The 14,911-nt window shown below is 38.1% G+C and overlaps 1 protein-coding gene across 1 annotated transcript in view; it reads right to left on the bottom strand.

Moving 5' to 3' along the window:
- Positions 1 to 1,192: 1,192 nt before the first annotated feature.
- The window catches only part of LOC149838019 (transcription factor TGA6-like), a 54,111-nt gene continuing 40,392 nt past the window's right edge, over positions 1,193 to 14,911 (bottom strand). Inside the window, exons 10-12 of the mRNA XM_090008168.1 lie at positions 13,668 to 13,907; positions 4,338 to 4,480; positions 1,193 to 1,557 (exon numbers count right to left, since the gene is read on the bottom strand). Of these exons, the coding sequence (XP_089864294.1) occupies positions 1,470 to 1,557; positions 4,338 to 4,480; positions 13,668 to 13,907 (471 nt within the window). The 3' untranslated portion in view covers positions 1,193 to 1,469. The remainder of the gene's footprint in view (positions 1,558 to 4,337; positions 4,481 to 13,667; positions 13,908 to 14,911) is intronic.

Genomic DNA, 14,911 nt, shown 5'->3' with positions numbered 1-14,911 from the left:
TCCTATTGCCTGCCACTTGGCATCTAATTATTATTGATAGACAAGATTGGCATAAGCTCAACGATGGAAGGCCAGGATTGTTTTGGATGGATCTCTTTTCCCCCTGTTAAACCTAATTTTAATCTCTTGTATCTTGCGAAGGAGTCCAGGGTCCTATTTGGAAACTAGGAGCTGGGATAGGAGTTGATGCATTTTGGCAAAAACTTGGTCAAACTACCTTGTGGTGGTGGATTGAAAACTGGTAGTTGTGATGGGAAGTGAGGTCTTCTCACCTAAATAATGGAATCCACATCTACCACCTCTAAGAGGTGGCAGCTGCCAAATCCAGGATTTGTCCTTTCTCACATCATCAAATGACACTTCCTATCCCAGCTACCAGTTTTCAAACAGGGCTTATGCATCGGACATCCTTTGGTTTGAATAGAACACTTCTCAACTAACTCTCTACACCCAGGATGCTTTGCCCACATACTGAAGAATCTGAATGGTTTTATAAAAGAGGGAGGAGGGCCAGCTGAGAGGAGGGGCGGTGAATGATCTGAGGTAGATCGGGGAAAAGCTTGTAGCAGGACTGGGAGTGAATTTCCTGCAACCATGAGGGAGATACTAAGGCCCTGTTTGGAATCTAGTAGTCGGATGGAGTTTATAAATTTGAAGTGGCAGCTGCAAAATCCTGGATTTGGCAGCAACCACCTCTAGTGGCTATCAATTTAATTTGTTGTTTAAATACAAAGGAGAAAGGACCCCACTTCCCATCCCAAATGCATAAACGCCCATCCCAGCTACTAGATTCCAAACAGGGCCTAAACACCAGTCTAATTTGCAGAGTCGCAAGCTACTGTCGACTCCCTTTCTTATTGTTGGTCACTGGGGTCTATAGACATGCGGGCAAAAAGCAATCCTGAAGGCATGAAGTAAAAGAATGGGGTGTTTAATAAGGCTTTGTTTGATTAGCGGGACATCAATTTTCAATGATATATTTTGGCTCTCTCTCTCTCTCTCAGGTCCATCCACAAAAATCCATATCTCTTTTGTCAAAGTATGGATCCAAAAAACCTATAACCACTCTCTTGTCGTTTGCGCCAACTTGCATCAGTTTTTTCTCATAAAATCTCAAACAATACAGAAAAGAAAAGGGTTACCGGATCACACTTTTGTCTTCTATTCTCAATGCCAAACGACAATCCTCTCTCTACACCCTCTTTCTTTTTTATCATTATTCAAGACTCATGTAACAAATAATACATCTCATTCTCTATAGATTTTAGATAAGTGGTCGTATTTTTCTTCCATTCTTCAAGAATGGAACCCTACAAAGAAACAATACAGCTTTTCTTTCTCCTTTTCTCTCATTGCTCTAAGCAGCTAAGTCTCCATTTCCTCGAGTTAATTGATAGCTTTATGAATTTTGGACTTCTCAACAAAAACTTCATAGGATTCCAGTGAGCCATTCTGGTTCAACGTCATCATCAGAAGGTGGTGAAATGATTGTCTGTGGGCTGGACCATTTGAAGATCAGTTGCAGTCGGGATCAAATGGGCTTCTGCAACCATTGTCCTGCATGAGAATCCCCATAAATAAATGAATAAGCATGTACATGAAAGAGAAAGAATCAACACTTAATTTGCTTGTCATGCAGTCTGGGAGTTTTGAAGCCATGGTAACACAGTAAGTAGTCCATGATCTATGAGTATCGACTCTCGACCATGAGGTCACCTATGATTTAACGATTAGATTGCACAGACACAGTATATATATATAAAAGGTGGTAGCTGCTAATTACTTTTCTACCTAACTGCCATCCGATAAGGTTTTTGAAGTTTTTTTTTTATATTTTTCTTAAATCTGACCGTACAAATGTGTTCAACATGGTTAGTAAACGATACTTAGATCATGTTTTCTTGATAAAAAATATGATTTTTTAAGCTTTGAATGTTTATGAAAATCTTAAATCACCAATTTATAAACCATATAAAAACCTATCTGGGCATGAATTGGATGATCCAAGAGTCAATTATTATAAAATCAAACGTGTAATACATCTGTACCCTCAAATTTAAAGAAAACAAGGAAAAAACCTTCAAAAGTCTAGTTAGTTGGTGGTTAGTTAGAAAAGTGGTTAGCAGTTATCACCTATATATATATATATATATATATATATATATATATATAGAGAGAGAGAGAGAGAGAGGTGCACAGCTACCAGTAGAACGTTGCTGAGCGTCCATCACCGGGCGTGATCCTTGATGGACGCTTAGCCTTTTTTGCTGCAAAAAGTGCTGAAAACAGCATTTTTTACTAAAAAATGCTCAAAACAATATTTTTTACTAAAAAATGCTCAAAACAATATTTTTTACTAAAAAATGATATTTAGTGGCGGTTTTGGCTAAATATCATTTCAGAAAATGGCCGGTGCATCCCTCTTTGGGCGTTAGGGACGCTTTAAAGCACTGCTGAAACCTTAAGGGATGCTTCAAAAGCATCGCTTAAGGCTCAAAAACGTGCAAAAGCAAGTTTTTAGCATTTTTGGAGAACTGGCTGGCTGTCCATCACGCCAGCGTGATCCCACTAGTAGTTGCACACCTATGGGTTGCACAACTACCACCACACACACACACACATATATATATATATATATATATATATATATATATATATATATATATATATATATAACAGTAGACGCCCTTCCTGTTGGACGTGCACCCTATCAAAGGCTCACATTGTTTTTTTAGCAAAAAGAAACTTAAGCAGCATTCTTTACCTCTGCTAAAGCTCTTTTTTGCACTGCCGATTGCCCACCCAATCAGCGGTGCAAATGTGTTTGCTATTGTCAGACTGGGTGGGCGTTTAAGAATATATATATATATATATATATATATATATATATATATATATAGAGAGAGAGAGAGAGAGAGAGAGAGAGAGAGTAATGCACTCGTTTTGCCCCGTTAGGCTCCTTTAAAAATCATAGTTTTTAGTATTTTTCTCACATCTAACACCATAGATGTGATCTATTGGTTTTGTTTAGTGGGAACTGACTTTTGGATCACCAAAATCTGTTCAGTGATCTAAAATCAACTGCGATGAAGCCATAAATTTTTTAGGCTCATAAAAATACAGTTTTTCATCTAAAAAACATGATCCAAGAGTTACCCTTACTTTCATGCAATGACTGAAAATTTTGATATTGTTCCTTACTCTCTCGCATATGTCACCAATCATGTTTTTTTTTATAAAAAAATGAGTTTTTAAGCATTGAATACTTTTGAAAATTGTAGACAGTTGATTTTTAAATCTTACAAAAACTTAAATGTGTGTTGGAATCAGACGATCCAAGAGTTGATTCCTGTAAAATCAAGCATGTGGATCACATCTGTATCGTCAGATTTTAGAATAAATAGAAAAAATCGTTTCAAAACCCTCTAGGCTGATGGGCAGCTACCACCCTATCTATACTAAAAATACCAAAACTTGAACTTAACATAGAACACCTTGAATAACCATTGGCTGTAGAATTTTTTACATAGATACCCAAGAACAATGACTAAAAATCCACTCCAAATCAATATCATTGAGAGCATCTTTGTGATTAACGGGCATATTTATATCATATTCAAAACCCCAACATGACTAAAAGACTTAAAAGGGTCACACCGATATCGTTCCTTGGTTTGAGATATTGCAGAGGCTATTCTTAAGAGAGAGAAAGAGAGAGAGAGAGAGAGGCTGACCTAATCTTTTAACCTTTTGCAAGAAGTGACCTCTCTCAAGACCCGAACCCACCCCCACATGGTCGCACCAAGCAATAACCAATATGACTTTAGACACGTGACTTTCTAAAAACTTTAAATAGGGTGTGTGTGGTGTGGGGGGTTTGCTCATCACAAATGAGGGGAAAAAACATAAAAAAAAAAGAGGACAGTTGTTTTTTTTTATCAGCAACTCAAGCCAAAAACTAGGTCACTTAATGGGCTCACCCCTTTGAGGTAAACACCGGGTGAGGTCACGGACAACCAATTCCTTAGGGACCCCACCAGTAAAAGACAGTGAGAATTGAACTTGAGATTAAGGGATCAACACCTTCTCTCCAGACCCACTACCACTCGTGCGACCTGGACGGGTACGACCTGGACGGGTATAAGAGGACAACTTGGTCAGTTGATATTCAATTCTTGAGGGTGATCATTTGGTGGGGTCATTTTTTAATTTTAAAATTTAAGCAGCGTCTCAAGATTAATGAGGTTTAGTCATTTTCTTGTTAAGGGACTGTGACAATTTGGGCATTTTGTTGTTTCATGAGGGGCAAAAGAGGCAAGGGGTGGAAGGGGACTTACTCCCTTGGGCGAGAGGCCCAGAGAGAGCTGAGAGCTCTCAGCCGGCTGGAGTACTCTCCGAACGCCAGGAAGCACCGAGCTGCCTGCCGGATTGTCAGAATCCGGCGAAGTTGGTGCAACGTCTGCTGCCTCAAGTTGTCAGCCTGCCACCGGAAAAAGCCAAAAAAAAAGTTACTAATAAAAAACAACTGGAAAAATAAACCAACACTTCTCTCAAAAAATAAAATAAAAAATAAAAAATAATCAAACACAAACTTAACAAAATGACAAAAAAAACCCTTTCTCTTTCTCTCTCTCTAGTTAAGGATTTGAATTGTGTGAGAGCCAAACTACAACCATCAAAATTACTAAACAGGTTCAACCAACATTTTACCTGCCGAAAAGCCAAAAACAACCCAAGATATACCAAGAGCTCAAAAAAGAAAAGAAAAACAAGATACAAATACAATTAGTCGACGAGCATCACCCTGGATCACGAGGGGGCCATAGAGGCAGATTGCGCTGAAGATCAGGGATGCTGATGTGCAGAATGACATACATGTCTGCCAGAATAAGGTTCACCAATTTATTGAACACTGTTGGACTATGCCGGAAAATAGCGTTGTTGCGGGTCATTCATACGGCCCACCAGGATGAGAGAAACCAAGTTCGCCAAATAATCCGCCATTTGTTGCAATGACGATCTGGCTGGGGACCCCACAGCAAGTCGCTGGCGAAATTTTAAATTTTTTGCAATTTTATAGTGAAAAATTCGTAGTGCATAAAAATCCTGATAAAATAGCCAAAACTTAAAAATCTTGCCTATTGATCATGATAATTAATATTCAATATTTTTCATATTTTTAATTATAAATACATCAAGTGATCAAATGAGATAGTTGGATGGTTAGGTCGCTTAACCGATGGGTATCTGGGGTTCGAATCTCACAAACACTATTTTCCTACCTTGAATATATAAACTATAATACTAAATGCACCAATTTTTTTTTTGTTTATTTTTTAAAATAGTTTTTTAAGTTATTGCCAGATTTTTCTTTGCTAAGAAAATCCTTAGAAAAATATTTTGTGAGTATGGTTTGAACTAGGCTGTATTTGAAAAAATGGCTACTTAATTTCAACCAAGGAACCTGCAAACTGGGCAGGGCAATACAAATATCTTAAAATTAAAATTTTAATATTATTTTAATGGATTTAACACGTGTCACATTCTGATTGACATATATATTTTTTAATTATTTTTTGGCTGATTTAGAATGATTCCCTTGAGAATAGGTATCGGAATCGTTGACCAAATCGATACGGGTCCGATTCATTGGCAAGGATTCTATTAGGATTGATGGGTTTGGTTGGTTGTTACCCATATTTGATGGGTCATAGCATAAACTGTGCTCTTTTGGCTTGGACCATGATGGATTTGGAAGAACCAAATGGTTCAATTGAACTTCTACTAGATTCGAGTCATAGTTGGATTGGTTGATCCTGAAGGGTGGAGTGAGTCAATAGTAGACTTAGCCAGGTTCACTTAGCCTGGAAAATGCTTAGTCCAAATCTCTTGGGGTCATGAACCTTGCCCTAGCATGAGGCAAGATGTTTCATGTGGGACTAATAGATGCAGGCAAGCTAGACTCTACATTCAAACCATATATAAACGAGGGCCTTTAATTAAATGGTTCTACATCGAACCGGGTCTAGAACGACTTGGACCAGATTTGTTTTGAGCTGGGAAGAAGATGGGCTGGACATAGACATGATGAATAATTTGCCTCATACTTGTTTGGGATCCAAGTCAAACATTTTGGAGCCTATTTTGTCAAGCTGGATCTGAGTTGGTCCCAAGATAAAGATGGACCTTAATGCATCATGTTAGTGTTGAAAGCCTAAATGTCACACAAGCGATCCACTCATCCAAGTAGGGGTGACTTGAAGTTGTGTTCATTCCCCGGTAGTTAAGGAGGCCTCAAGGGTTTTACCAACTGGAGCATTAGCATCGGTGCTTATCCGCCGATACATATAGTATCAGTAGAAAATTGATACGCTTCATCCCTGAATCGGCTATTTTTTTAATAAATATAAAATACTTAGAATTATTTTTTAATATTTTTATTATTATTTTAGTGGCTTTAACAAGTGTCACGTTCTGATTGACACATAATATTTTTTAATTATTTTTTTGCTGATTCAGAACGATTCACTTGAATCATTGGTCAAACGATACAGGGCTGATACCGACAATGTGTGGTCGGTGATGGAGGGATTTTTCTTGGCTTGACAAAAAAAAGAGAGAGTAAAGCCTGAATGTCTAAAATTAAAACCTGTGAGGATTGGAAGTTTGAGTGAGTGTTAAAAGAGAACTGAGTTATTTGAGATGTAATTTACCTATATCTTTAGAATGTTCACAGCCAGTTTCACCATATTTATATGATAACCATGAATATTGCCATAAAGGCCAATATTATACCAAAATAACGTTATGTTTTCATAATATATTAATATCAGTTTAAAAACATGATATTTTGAAAATATCATTTTACCAATATTATGCGATGAACATGTTTTTTAGGTTTTTATACTATTCACACACACACACATACACACACACACACACACACATATATATATATATATATATATATATATATATATATATATATATATATATATATATATATATATATATATATATATATATATATATATACCAAGAAATTTCCAAATCTTTCTTAAGAAATACTAGATTTTTCAGAACATTGCAAGTTCCTTGCCAATATTTCCCCTTGAATGAGATTCGTATCTATGGTTTACATTTATATTTGTACTTTACATGGAAACATATTTAGATCAAGAAAATGCTAATCAAGCTCAGACATATCTGACAAAAGGATAAATATATTTGAAAATGTCTACAAGGCAGGTTGATCAGAAATCAACTTTATAAGAGAGATTATCTTAAATAGTTTAAGCATATACATTTAAACTAATAAATTGGGTTGTGACATGTTCGAGAAAAAGGAGACTAATGACATAACAATGATTAGGAAGAGGCAAGGGGGCACACTTAGGGCTGGTCTCATGACTAGGCTCAGTTTGGCTCGGTTCTTATAGTTGGCGAGCCGAACCACAAGCAGCTCGTTTAGCTTAAATAAGTCGAGCCCAAACACAAGGTCTTCAACTCAACTCAGCTTGATAGTACTTATATATATATATATATATATATATATATACTTTGTGTAATATAAAAAAGGAAGAATGTATAAAATATATATAAAAAAAGAAGGATAAATGAAAAATATATACATAAAATATAGACTATTAAGTGTAATTTATAAAAAGTTATATATTTTTTTAAGTATAATATATTAACTTCGCCTGTGTATAATTGTTTAGTTATGCACTGCCGGTCCCAAGCCCGGATAAAGGAGGAGGGTTGCGGTAGGCCTGTGATAGCCAGCATAAAAACTTAGTCATACTCTATGAATATGAATCAATATGAGAATTTCGTTGGGGTGTTCCCTACTGAGCGACGCGTTGTACTCTATAGGCCTGAAGGCAGTGATAAATGAGCAAGGGTTGCTAGGTCGTCGCCCGAAAGCGACGCGTCACACCAACGCCCGAGTGTGGTGTCAAATAGGCAAGGGTTCCCTCACTTTGTATGACGGGTGGGGGTAAAGAAGTTAGTTCAAGACCATAAAATTAGGTTAGTCACTTGGAACATAGGGTCTTTAACTGGTAAGTTGATAGAGTTTGTAGATGTTATGTGTAGGAGAAAGATTGATATTTTATGTCTACAAGAGACCAAATGGGTAGGTGAGAAAGCAAAAAAGATAGAACCTTGGTGATATAAGATTTGATATACAAAAATAAATAGGAATAGGAATGGAGTAAGGATTGTTATGAGTCGTGAGTTTATAGATAATGTAGTTGAGGTCCGTAGGAAGGGTGATAGGATTTTACTTATTAAATTAGTATTAGATACAGATATTATTAATATTATTAGTGTTTATGCACCTTAAGTAGGTTTAGATGATTCCATTAAGTGTCAATTTTTGGAAGATTTAGATGAAGTAGTACAAGGGATATCTTATGGAGAAAGACTTTTCATCGGCGGTAACCTTAATGGGCATGTAGGCATTAGTAGGGATGGATTTGAGAGTATCCATGGAGGCTATGATATAGGAGAAAGAAACGAAAGTGAAGAAAGAATTTTAGATTTTGGTTTGTCCTATGATATGATCTTAGCAAACACTTGGTTTAGGAAGAGGGAGTCTCACCTAGTAACATTTAAAAGTGGGGTTAATACGAGTCAGATAGATTTTTTCCTACTTAGAAAGAGAGATATGGGTTGTTGCATCGATTGTAAGGTTATACCGGGAGAAAGTGTAGCTACACAACATATAGTCTTAATTTTAGATCTTAAAATTAGACAATGCCGCAAAATGGATAGACATAGGATAGATCCTAGAATTAAGTGGCGGGCATTGAAAGGAGCTAAACAAGGAATGTTTGTAGAGCGGGTAGTTAAGGAAGTTGATTGGTGTCTCGAGGAGGATTCAGAATCAATGTGGAATAAGATAGCGGGTGGCATGATAAAGGTGGCTAATGAGGTATTGCGTGAGTCTAAAGGCGGTGCACCGCTAGGTAAGAATACATCGTGGTGGAACGAGGATGTCAAATTAGCTATTAAGGTTAAAAGAGAGTGTTATAGAAATCTAAGTAAGAGTTGTGATAATGAGAATTTGGAAAAGTATATGATAGCAAAGAAAGAAACTAAAAAAGTAGTTCGGAACGCGAGGGATAAGGTATATAAGGAGGTTTATGACAAAGTTGGATACCAAAGAAGGCGAGAAGGATATTTATAGGATTGCAAAGATGAGAGATAGAAATCGAGGGATCTGGGTATGGTTAGATGTATCAAAGATGAAACGCAAAGAGTTTTAGTCAAAGATAAGGAGATTAAGGAGAGATGGAAAGATTATTTTGATAAGTTATTTAATGAAAGTCATGCTCAGGATCTGGGAGACTTCTCCATTCCTTTTCATGAGATGAATCATGACTTCATGCGCAAGATTCAAAAGAAAGAAATTGCAGAGGCTTTGAAGAAAATGAAATCAAGAAAGGCAGTTGGCCCAGATGGTATTCCTATCGAGGCTTGGAAATGCTTGGGGGAAAAAGGTTTAGAATGATTGACAAATCTTTTTAACAAGATTTGGCGGACAAATAAGATGCCTAATGAGTGAAGGAAGAGTACTTTGGTGTCTCTATAAAAGAATAAGGGTGATATACAAGATTGCACAAACTATTGTGGTATAAAAGTCATGAGTCATACTATGAAACTTTGGGAGAGGGTGATTGAGTCTAGGTTGAGAAAGGTTGTCATGATATCGGAGAATCAATTTGGTTTTATGCCTGAAAGATCAACTATGGAAGCTATACATCTTCTTAGACAACTTATTGAGAGAAATAGAGAGAGGAACAAAGATTTGCATATGGTTTTTATTGATTTGGAGAAGGCACACGATAGAGTACCTATGAACGTTCTTTGGTGGACAATGATTAAGAAAGGTGTTTCTCTCAAGTACATTAGTATAATTAAAGATATGTATGAAGGAGTAGTAACCAATGTCCGCACTTGTGGAGGGGTGACAACCAATTTTCCTATAACGGTTGGGTTACATCAAGAATCTGCTTTAAGCCCTTTCCTATTTGCTATAGTGATGGATGAACTTACGAGACCAATTCAAGAAAATGTGTCGTGGTGTATGCTGTTTGCTGATGATATTGTTTTGATTGATGAGTCTAGAGCTGGGGTTAATGCTAAGTTTGAATTATGTAGACAGACATTGGAAGCAAGAGGTTTTAAGTTGAGTAAGAGTAAGACATAATACATGGAATGTCGATTTAGTAAGCAACAAAGTAGTGATGGGAGTGTAGTGAAGCTTGGTGAGCAAGAAATACCGGTGGATGATTGTTTCAAATATTTGGGATCTATCATTCAAAAGTATGGAGAAATTGATGGAGATGTAAATCATAGGATAAAGGTTGGGTGGATGAAATGGAAGAGTGCAACTGGAGTGTTGTGCGATCGTAGAATGCCATTGCGGTTGAAGGGAAAGTTTTATAGGGCGACTATTAGGCCCCCTTTACTATATGGTACAGAATGTTGGGCTGCCAAGAGACATCTTAAAGAGAGAATCATTTACGGTGGTTTGGACCAAGGTTGTTAAATGTGATAAGGCGAAGCGAGGCGTTGAGCCTGTTATAAAGCGAGGTGTACGCCTCGAGGCGTTGAAGCATACGCTTCATGATCAAAATAATAAAATAAAATATTTTGATCGTCGGTGGAACTACGACCAGTAATAAAAGGGGGCTTTACAGTTTACAAGGAACAAAAGAAAGAAAGGGGAGGAGACGGGATTGCCAGTAGCGTCGGATTGCTCCACCCATTTTGGGGGCCTCGAGAGAGAGATCGAATCCCGTGCGGCTGAATCGGGTGAGGCAATCGAAGGATTTGCAGGAGAAGCGCGACCACCGGATGGCGGCGGCGGGGAGGGAGGAGGGAAAGGGGGTGGTGGGTAGGGCGACGGGGGGTTTGGGGGACGTGAGGGAGAAGCAGCGGCGGTGGGGAAGAGGGAAGTAGCCATGGACGATGAGGCGCTCGGCGAGATCGGCGTCGTCGGGGCAGGGCTTGAAGGGGGTGTAGCTCATGAAGCGCTGGAGGAGCTCTCGCTGGCTCTGGTAGGCAGTGCCGATCGGGGAGGGAAACTTGTCCTGCTCAGTGGCGGGTGACCGACCGAGCGGGAGGCGGTGGGCGATGGTGAAGCGGATGAGCTCCGGGGGGGATGGTGGCGTTGACAGTGGTGGAGGTGGCGGAAGATCGGCGGCGGGCAAGGTGGGTGATGGTGGCGAGCTCTCTGAGGTGAGACAGTTTTTCAACTTGATTAGCAGGTGTCAACAAGGTTCAGAGACTTATTTTCAACTTGATTAGCAGGTGAGACAGTTTATTGTGGGGATTCGTTTGTTTTGAGAATTTTTAAAGCGCCGAGAAAGGGGATGTTGCGGGTGAAGGTCATCGACTGTAGAGAAAGGGGAGGAGACGAGAGTTATTTTTTTTGCTTTACATGATGCGTTAGCCTCAGAGGCGAAGCACGCCTCGATGAGAGGCGTGCGCTTCACCCATGTGAAGCGTAAGCTTCAAGGCTCAAACGCCTCGGTACAACGCCTCAGTACCTTGAGTGTGCGCTTCGCCTTTAAGGCGTACGCTTCAGGTATTGAGGCGTACGCCTCTCACAACACTGGTTTGAACATATTCAGCGAAGGCCTAATGATGCTCTAGTTAGAAGGATGGAGAAATGAAAAAATATATTAGTTAAAAGAGGTCGGGGTAAGCCTAGGAAGACATGGATGGAGGTGATAAGAAGGGATATGAATGCTTTGAACCTCACTGAGGACATGGCATTGGATAGAAATGATTGGAGGAGAAGGATTCATGTGGAAGACCCAGAATGATTTTCTTTTTTGGTTCATATCGCCGACCCCAATTGTTTTGGGATGAAGGCGTAGTTGTTGTTGTTATAATATATAAAAATATATATATTATGTATAAATAATATGAAATGTTTCTCATGTTTGGCTCATCTCATTCAAGGATGAGTCGAGCGGGCTAAAGACGAACACAAGCCTAGCCATGAGCTCAATCCACTAGTAAACGAGCCTAGCCCAAACATGGCATGTTCCCTTAGTTCGTTTGGTTTAGCAGCCCTAGGCACACTGTAAATTTAGCCCTAAAAAGAAATATAGAAAATAAATGTAGGATAGGACTCCCACAGCCAAACAACTTAACAATGATGAGGGCATGATGATGTCACATGTACAACTACAAGCTAATCAAATTCAGCATTACTAAGTTCTTAAAAAAAATCAGCATTAATAAAATAACCTATAATTTAAGTTAAAACCAAAATTCATTGTCCTCAATTTAATATCAAACTCATATGACAAAAAGGTCAGCTCTCAATGTAATGACATGCAAGCAAATCCCTTTCCGTAAGTCAACAGCAAGGTTAATTCTGTAAATACAAGTTTAGAAAGGGTTGGAGCCAAAGGAAGTTAAAGAAGACTAATAAGATTGAATTATTGAGTGTAGTTGGGGACATTGACTTCTATGAGGATGGTAGAAAAAGAATTGCTAGAAAAAACATTTCTGGTTTTTCTTTTTCATGGGAATATTTTGAGGATAGTTTGAAATTTTAAGTACTTTCTAGAGGAAAGCAACTGCCATTTGAGCCCTCTTTTTGTTTTTTTATATTCACACCGAGAAACCGCCTTCAGGACCATAGACCTAGCCGTGCTGGCTTTGCTTGTCGAGATCGCTAATCTAACAGACTAAAACTCCGTGGGATTACCCTTTGCCCCAAGAGAATCGCCACGCTTTGGCTTGCATAAAGGGTGACGACCATGGGATTTGAACTTAGACCGCCTGCCTAGAAGCCTAGGCCCCATCCCACTGCACCAAACCCCTTTGGGGGCACTCCACACTTTTGTATACTAATATATTTTTGTTTTTCCACAAATTGCAAATTTGACACACTATTCAAGCCTCCTACACTCGTACAATCAATTATTAAACTTGACCCTTAGCATTGGAATATGATAGCCTATTTGCTATAAGATTTTTTCTTGTTTCATACGAAACTTTAAAATGTGGGTCCCACCAATAAGGAAATAAGGGAACCATTTGATGCACAAGTTATGCATGATTAAAAAGGTTTGGAATTCAAAAAGACAGACAAAATAACAACACAAAAAAGAAGAGTTAGAAAAAAAAAAGGTCATTTTTTTATGCAGCAGCGCTGCATGCTTAGCTCCACAGTTATTGACTATCCATCTCAACTTTTCTCACCCATCTCGAAAAATGCCAAGATGGATGGATGTCAAGCAGGTCGCTGCATGCCCACCATACAGCGACGCTGCATATAATGCGAAGTAAAAAAAATCAGCAAATAGTATATACAGGTTTAATTCAGTTTTAATTTTGTAAATCAATGAGGTATTTCCATGAAAATCGATCAAGGTAGGGTATAGGAACTTTGCCATTCAAATTCAAGAACTCAAGTATTTTTTCTAAATGTTTTGTCAAAAGAATGTTTTCTCGCCAACATTTTGAAAAAGATGGGAGTTTTTCTTCTTCTTTTTTCAAAAATTTACTGAAAAAGATATGTTGTAAAGATGCGTTTAATTATATCATCCACCGCTTGTATCTATTCTACTTAGGCAATGATCAAATTACCCTTGACATTATATATTGAAATTGACATAGCAGCAGAAGAAGCGAACCTGACGGACGAATCCTTCATAATTGGCAAGCTTGCCAAGAGCTATGGCCATATGACCCATGTAGTTCCCCACATCGGGTCCTTGGCTAAGCGAACCGGAGGCGATGGTGTCGGCAAGAGCCTGTTGCAGCGAGTCAAGACCCTGCGATAGCGCCTCCTCTGCTTGTTGTGACGACTGCTGGAGGCTGCAAATCCCCAAGAATTGTTGTTCCGTTAATGGCTCCAATTGGGGTACCAATATCTACAAAGATCCAATATCCATTAGGAGGTCCGATATACGTTAGGAAAAATAACAAAAGAGCAGGCCGAACTTGGTCATTGAAAGAATACAAACTCAAAACCTCTAGTTAACATTGTAAGAAAAGTGCCACATCTGACCAAAATGCCATTGTCAAGGGCTAATTAATCATTTAATGAGACACAAAACTATAGATTCCTATAAAATGGAGATTAAAAACCATATTTGGCAGCATTATGAAACCCACAGTACGTAGTTCACGAACTTGGATACATTCCATGCCAAATAACTCATGTAAACTTGACTAAGTTCATGAACTTAGCTATGTTTCACGTCATACCATACATGCACATAATGGAAACTTTGGAATTCATGAACTTGGTCATGTTCCCTTTGGTATAATAACGTTTGCTGTCTCTTGCACAAACTAGGAACTTCAAAATATGCAGTTCCCTTGAAAAAATAATTTAATATTGATTATGGAGTACATGAAGTTACTAAACAGTTAACATATAAAATAGTTCAGATTTGCATGATGGATTTGCTTTATTTGGATGTAAATTTTTCATAAGTAGATTTTAGTACAATCTGCCCAATCAAATTTTTTATCCCTTTTAAAAAGAGTATGTTCTAAAATGTTTGAACCATGGAAAAACTAAATGCATAAAATATTACACTGTTGATACCGTATATGTGGTGTGAACATCTGCAACAAAGACTTGTCCTAATCAGGGGTTAATTTCATTATTTACAAATATAATCAATCGTTTGGTTTAATCAACCAGTCTTGCTGTTGTAGCCTAAGGACAATTAGGTCTATATCATGATGGCGATTAATATTTGCAATTTTCTATGAACAAAGGTTGTTTTCAAACCATTAAAACCATTGGATACACCTAACTAATGCCAAATTCCATCTCACACCTAACTTATTCCACTATTGATTATTTGTAAAAGGTACAAACTAGCGTAGGCATAACTAAAATTAATTTAGCAAATTTATTGTC

This window comes from Nuphar pumila, chromosome 5, assembly GCF_984573655.1.
Source record: "Nuphar pumila chromosome 5, dmNupPumi1.hap1.1, whole genome shotgun sequence".
In the NCBI taxonomy this organism is placed as follows: Eukaryota; Viridiplantae; Streptophyta; class Magnoliopsida; order Nymphaeales; family Nymphaeaceae; genus Nuphar; species Nuphar pumila.
This window is presented reverse-complemented; position numbering and strand designations above follow the sequence as displayed.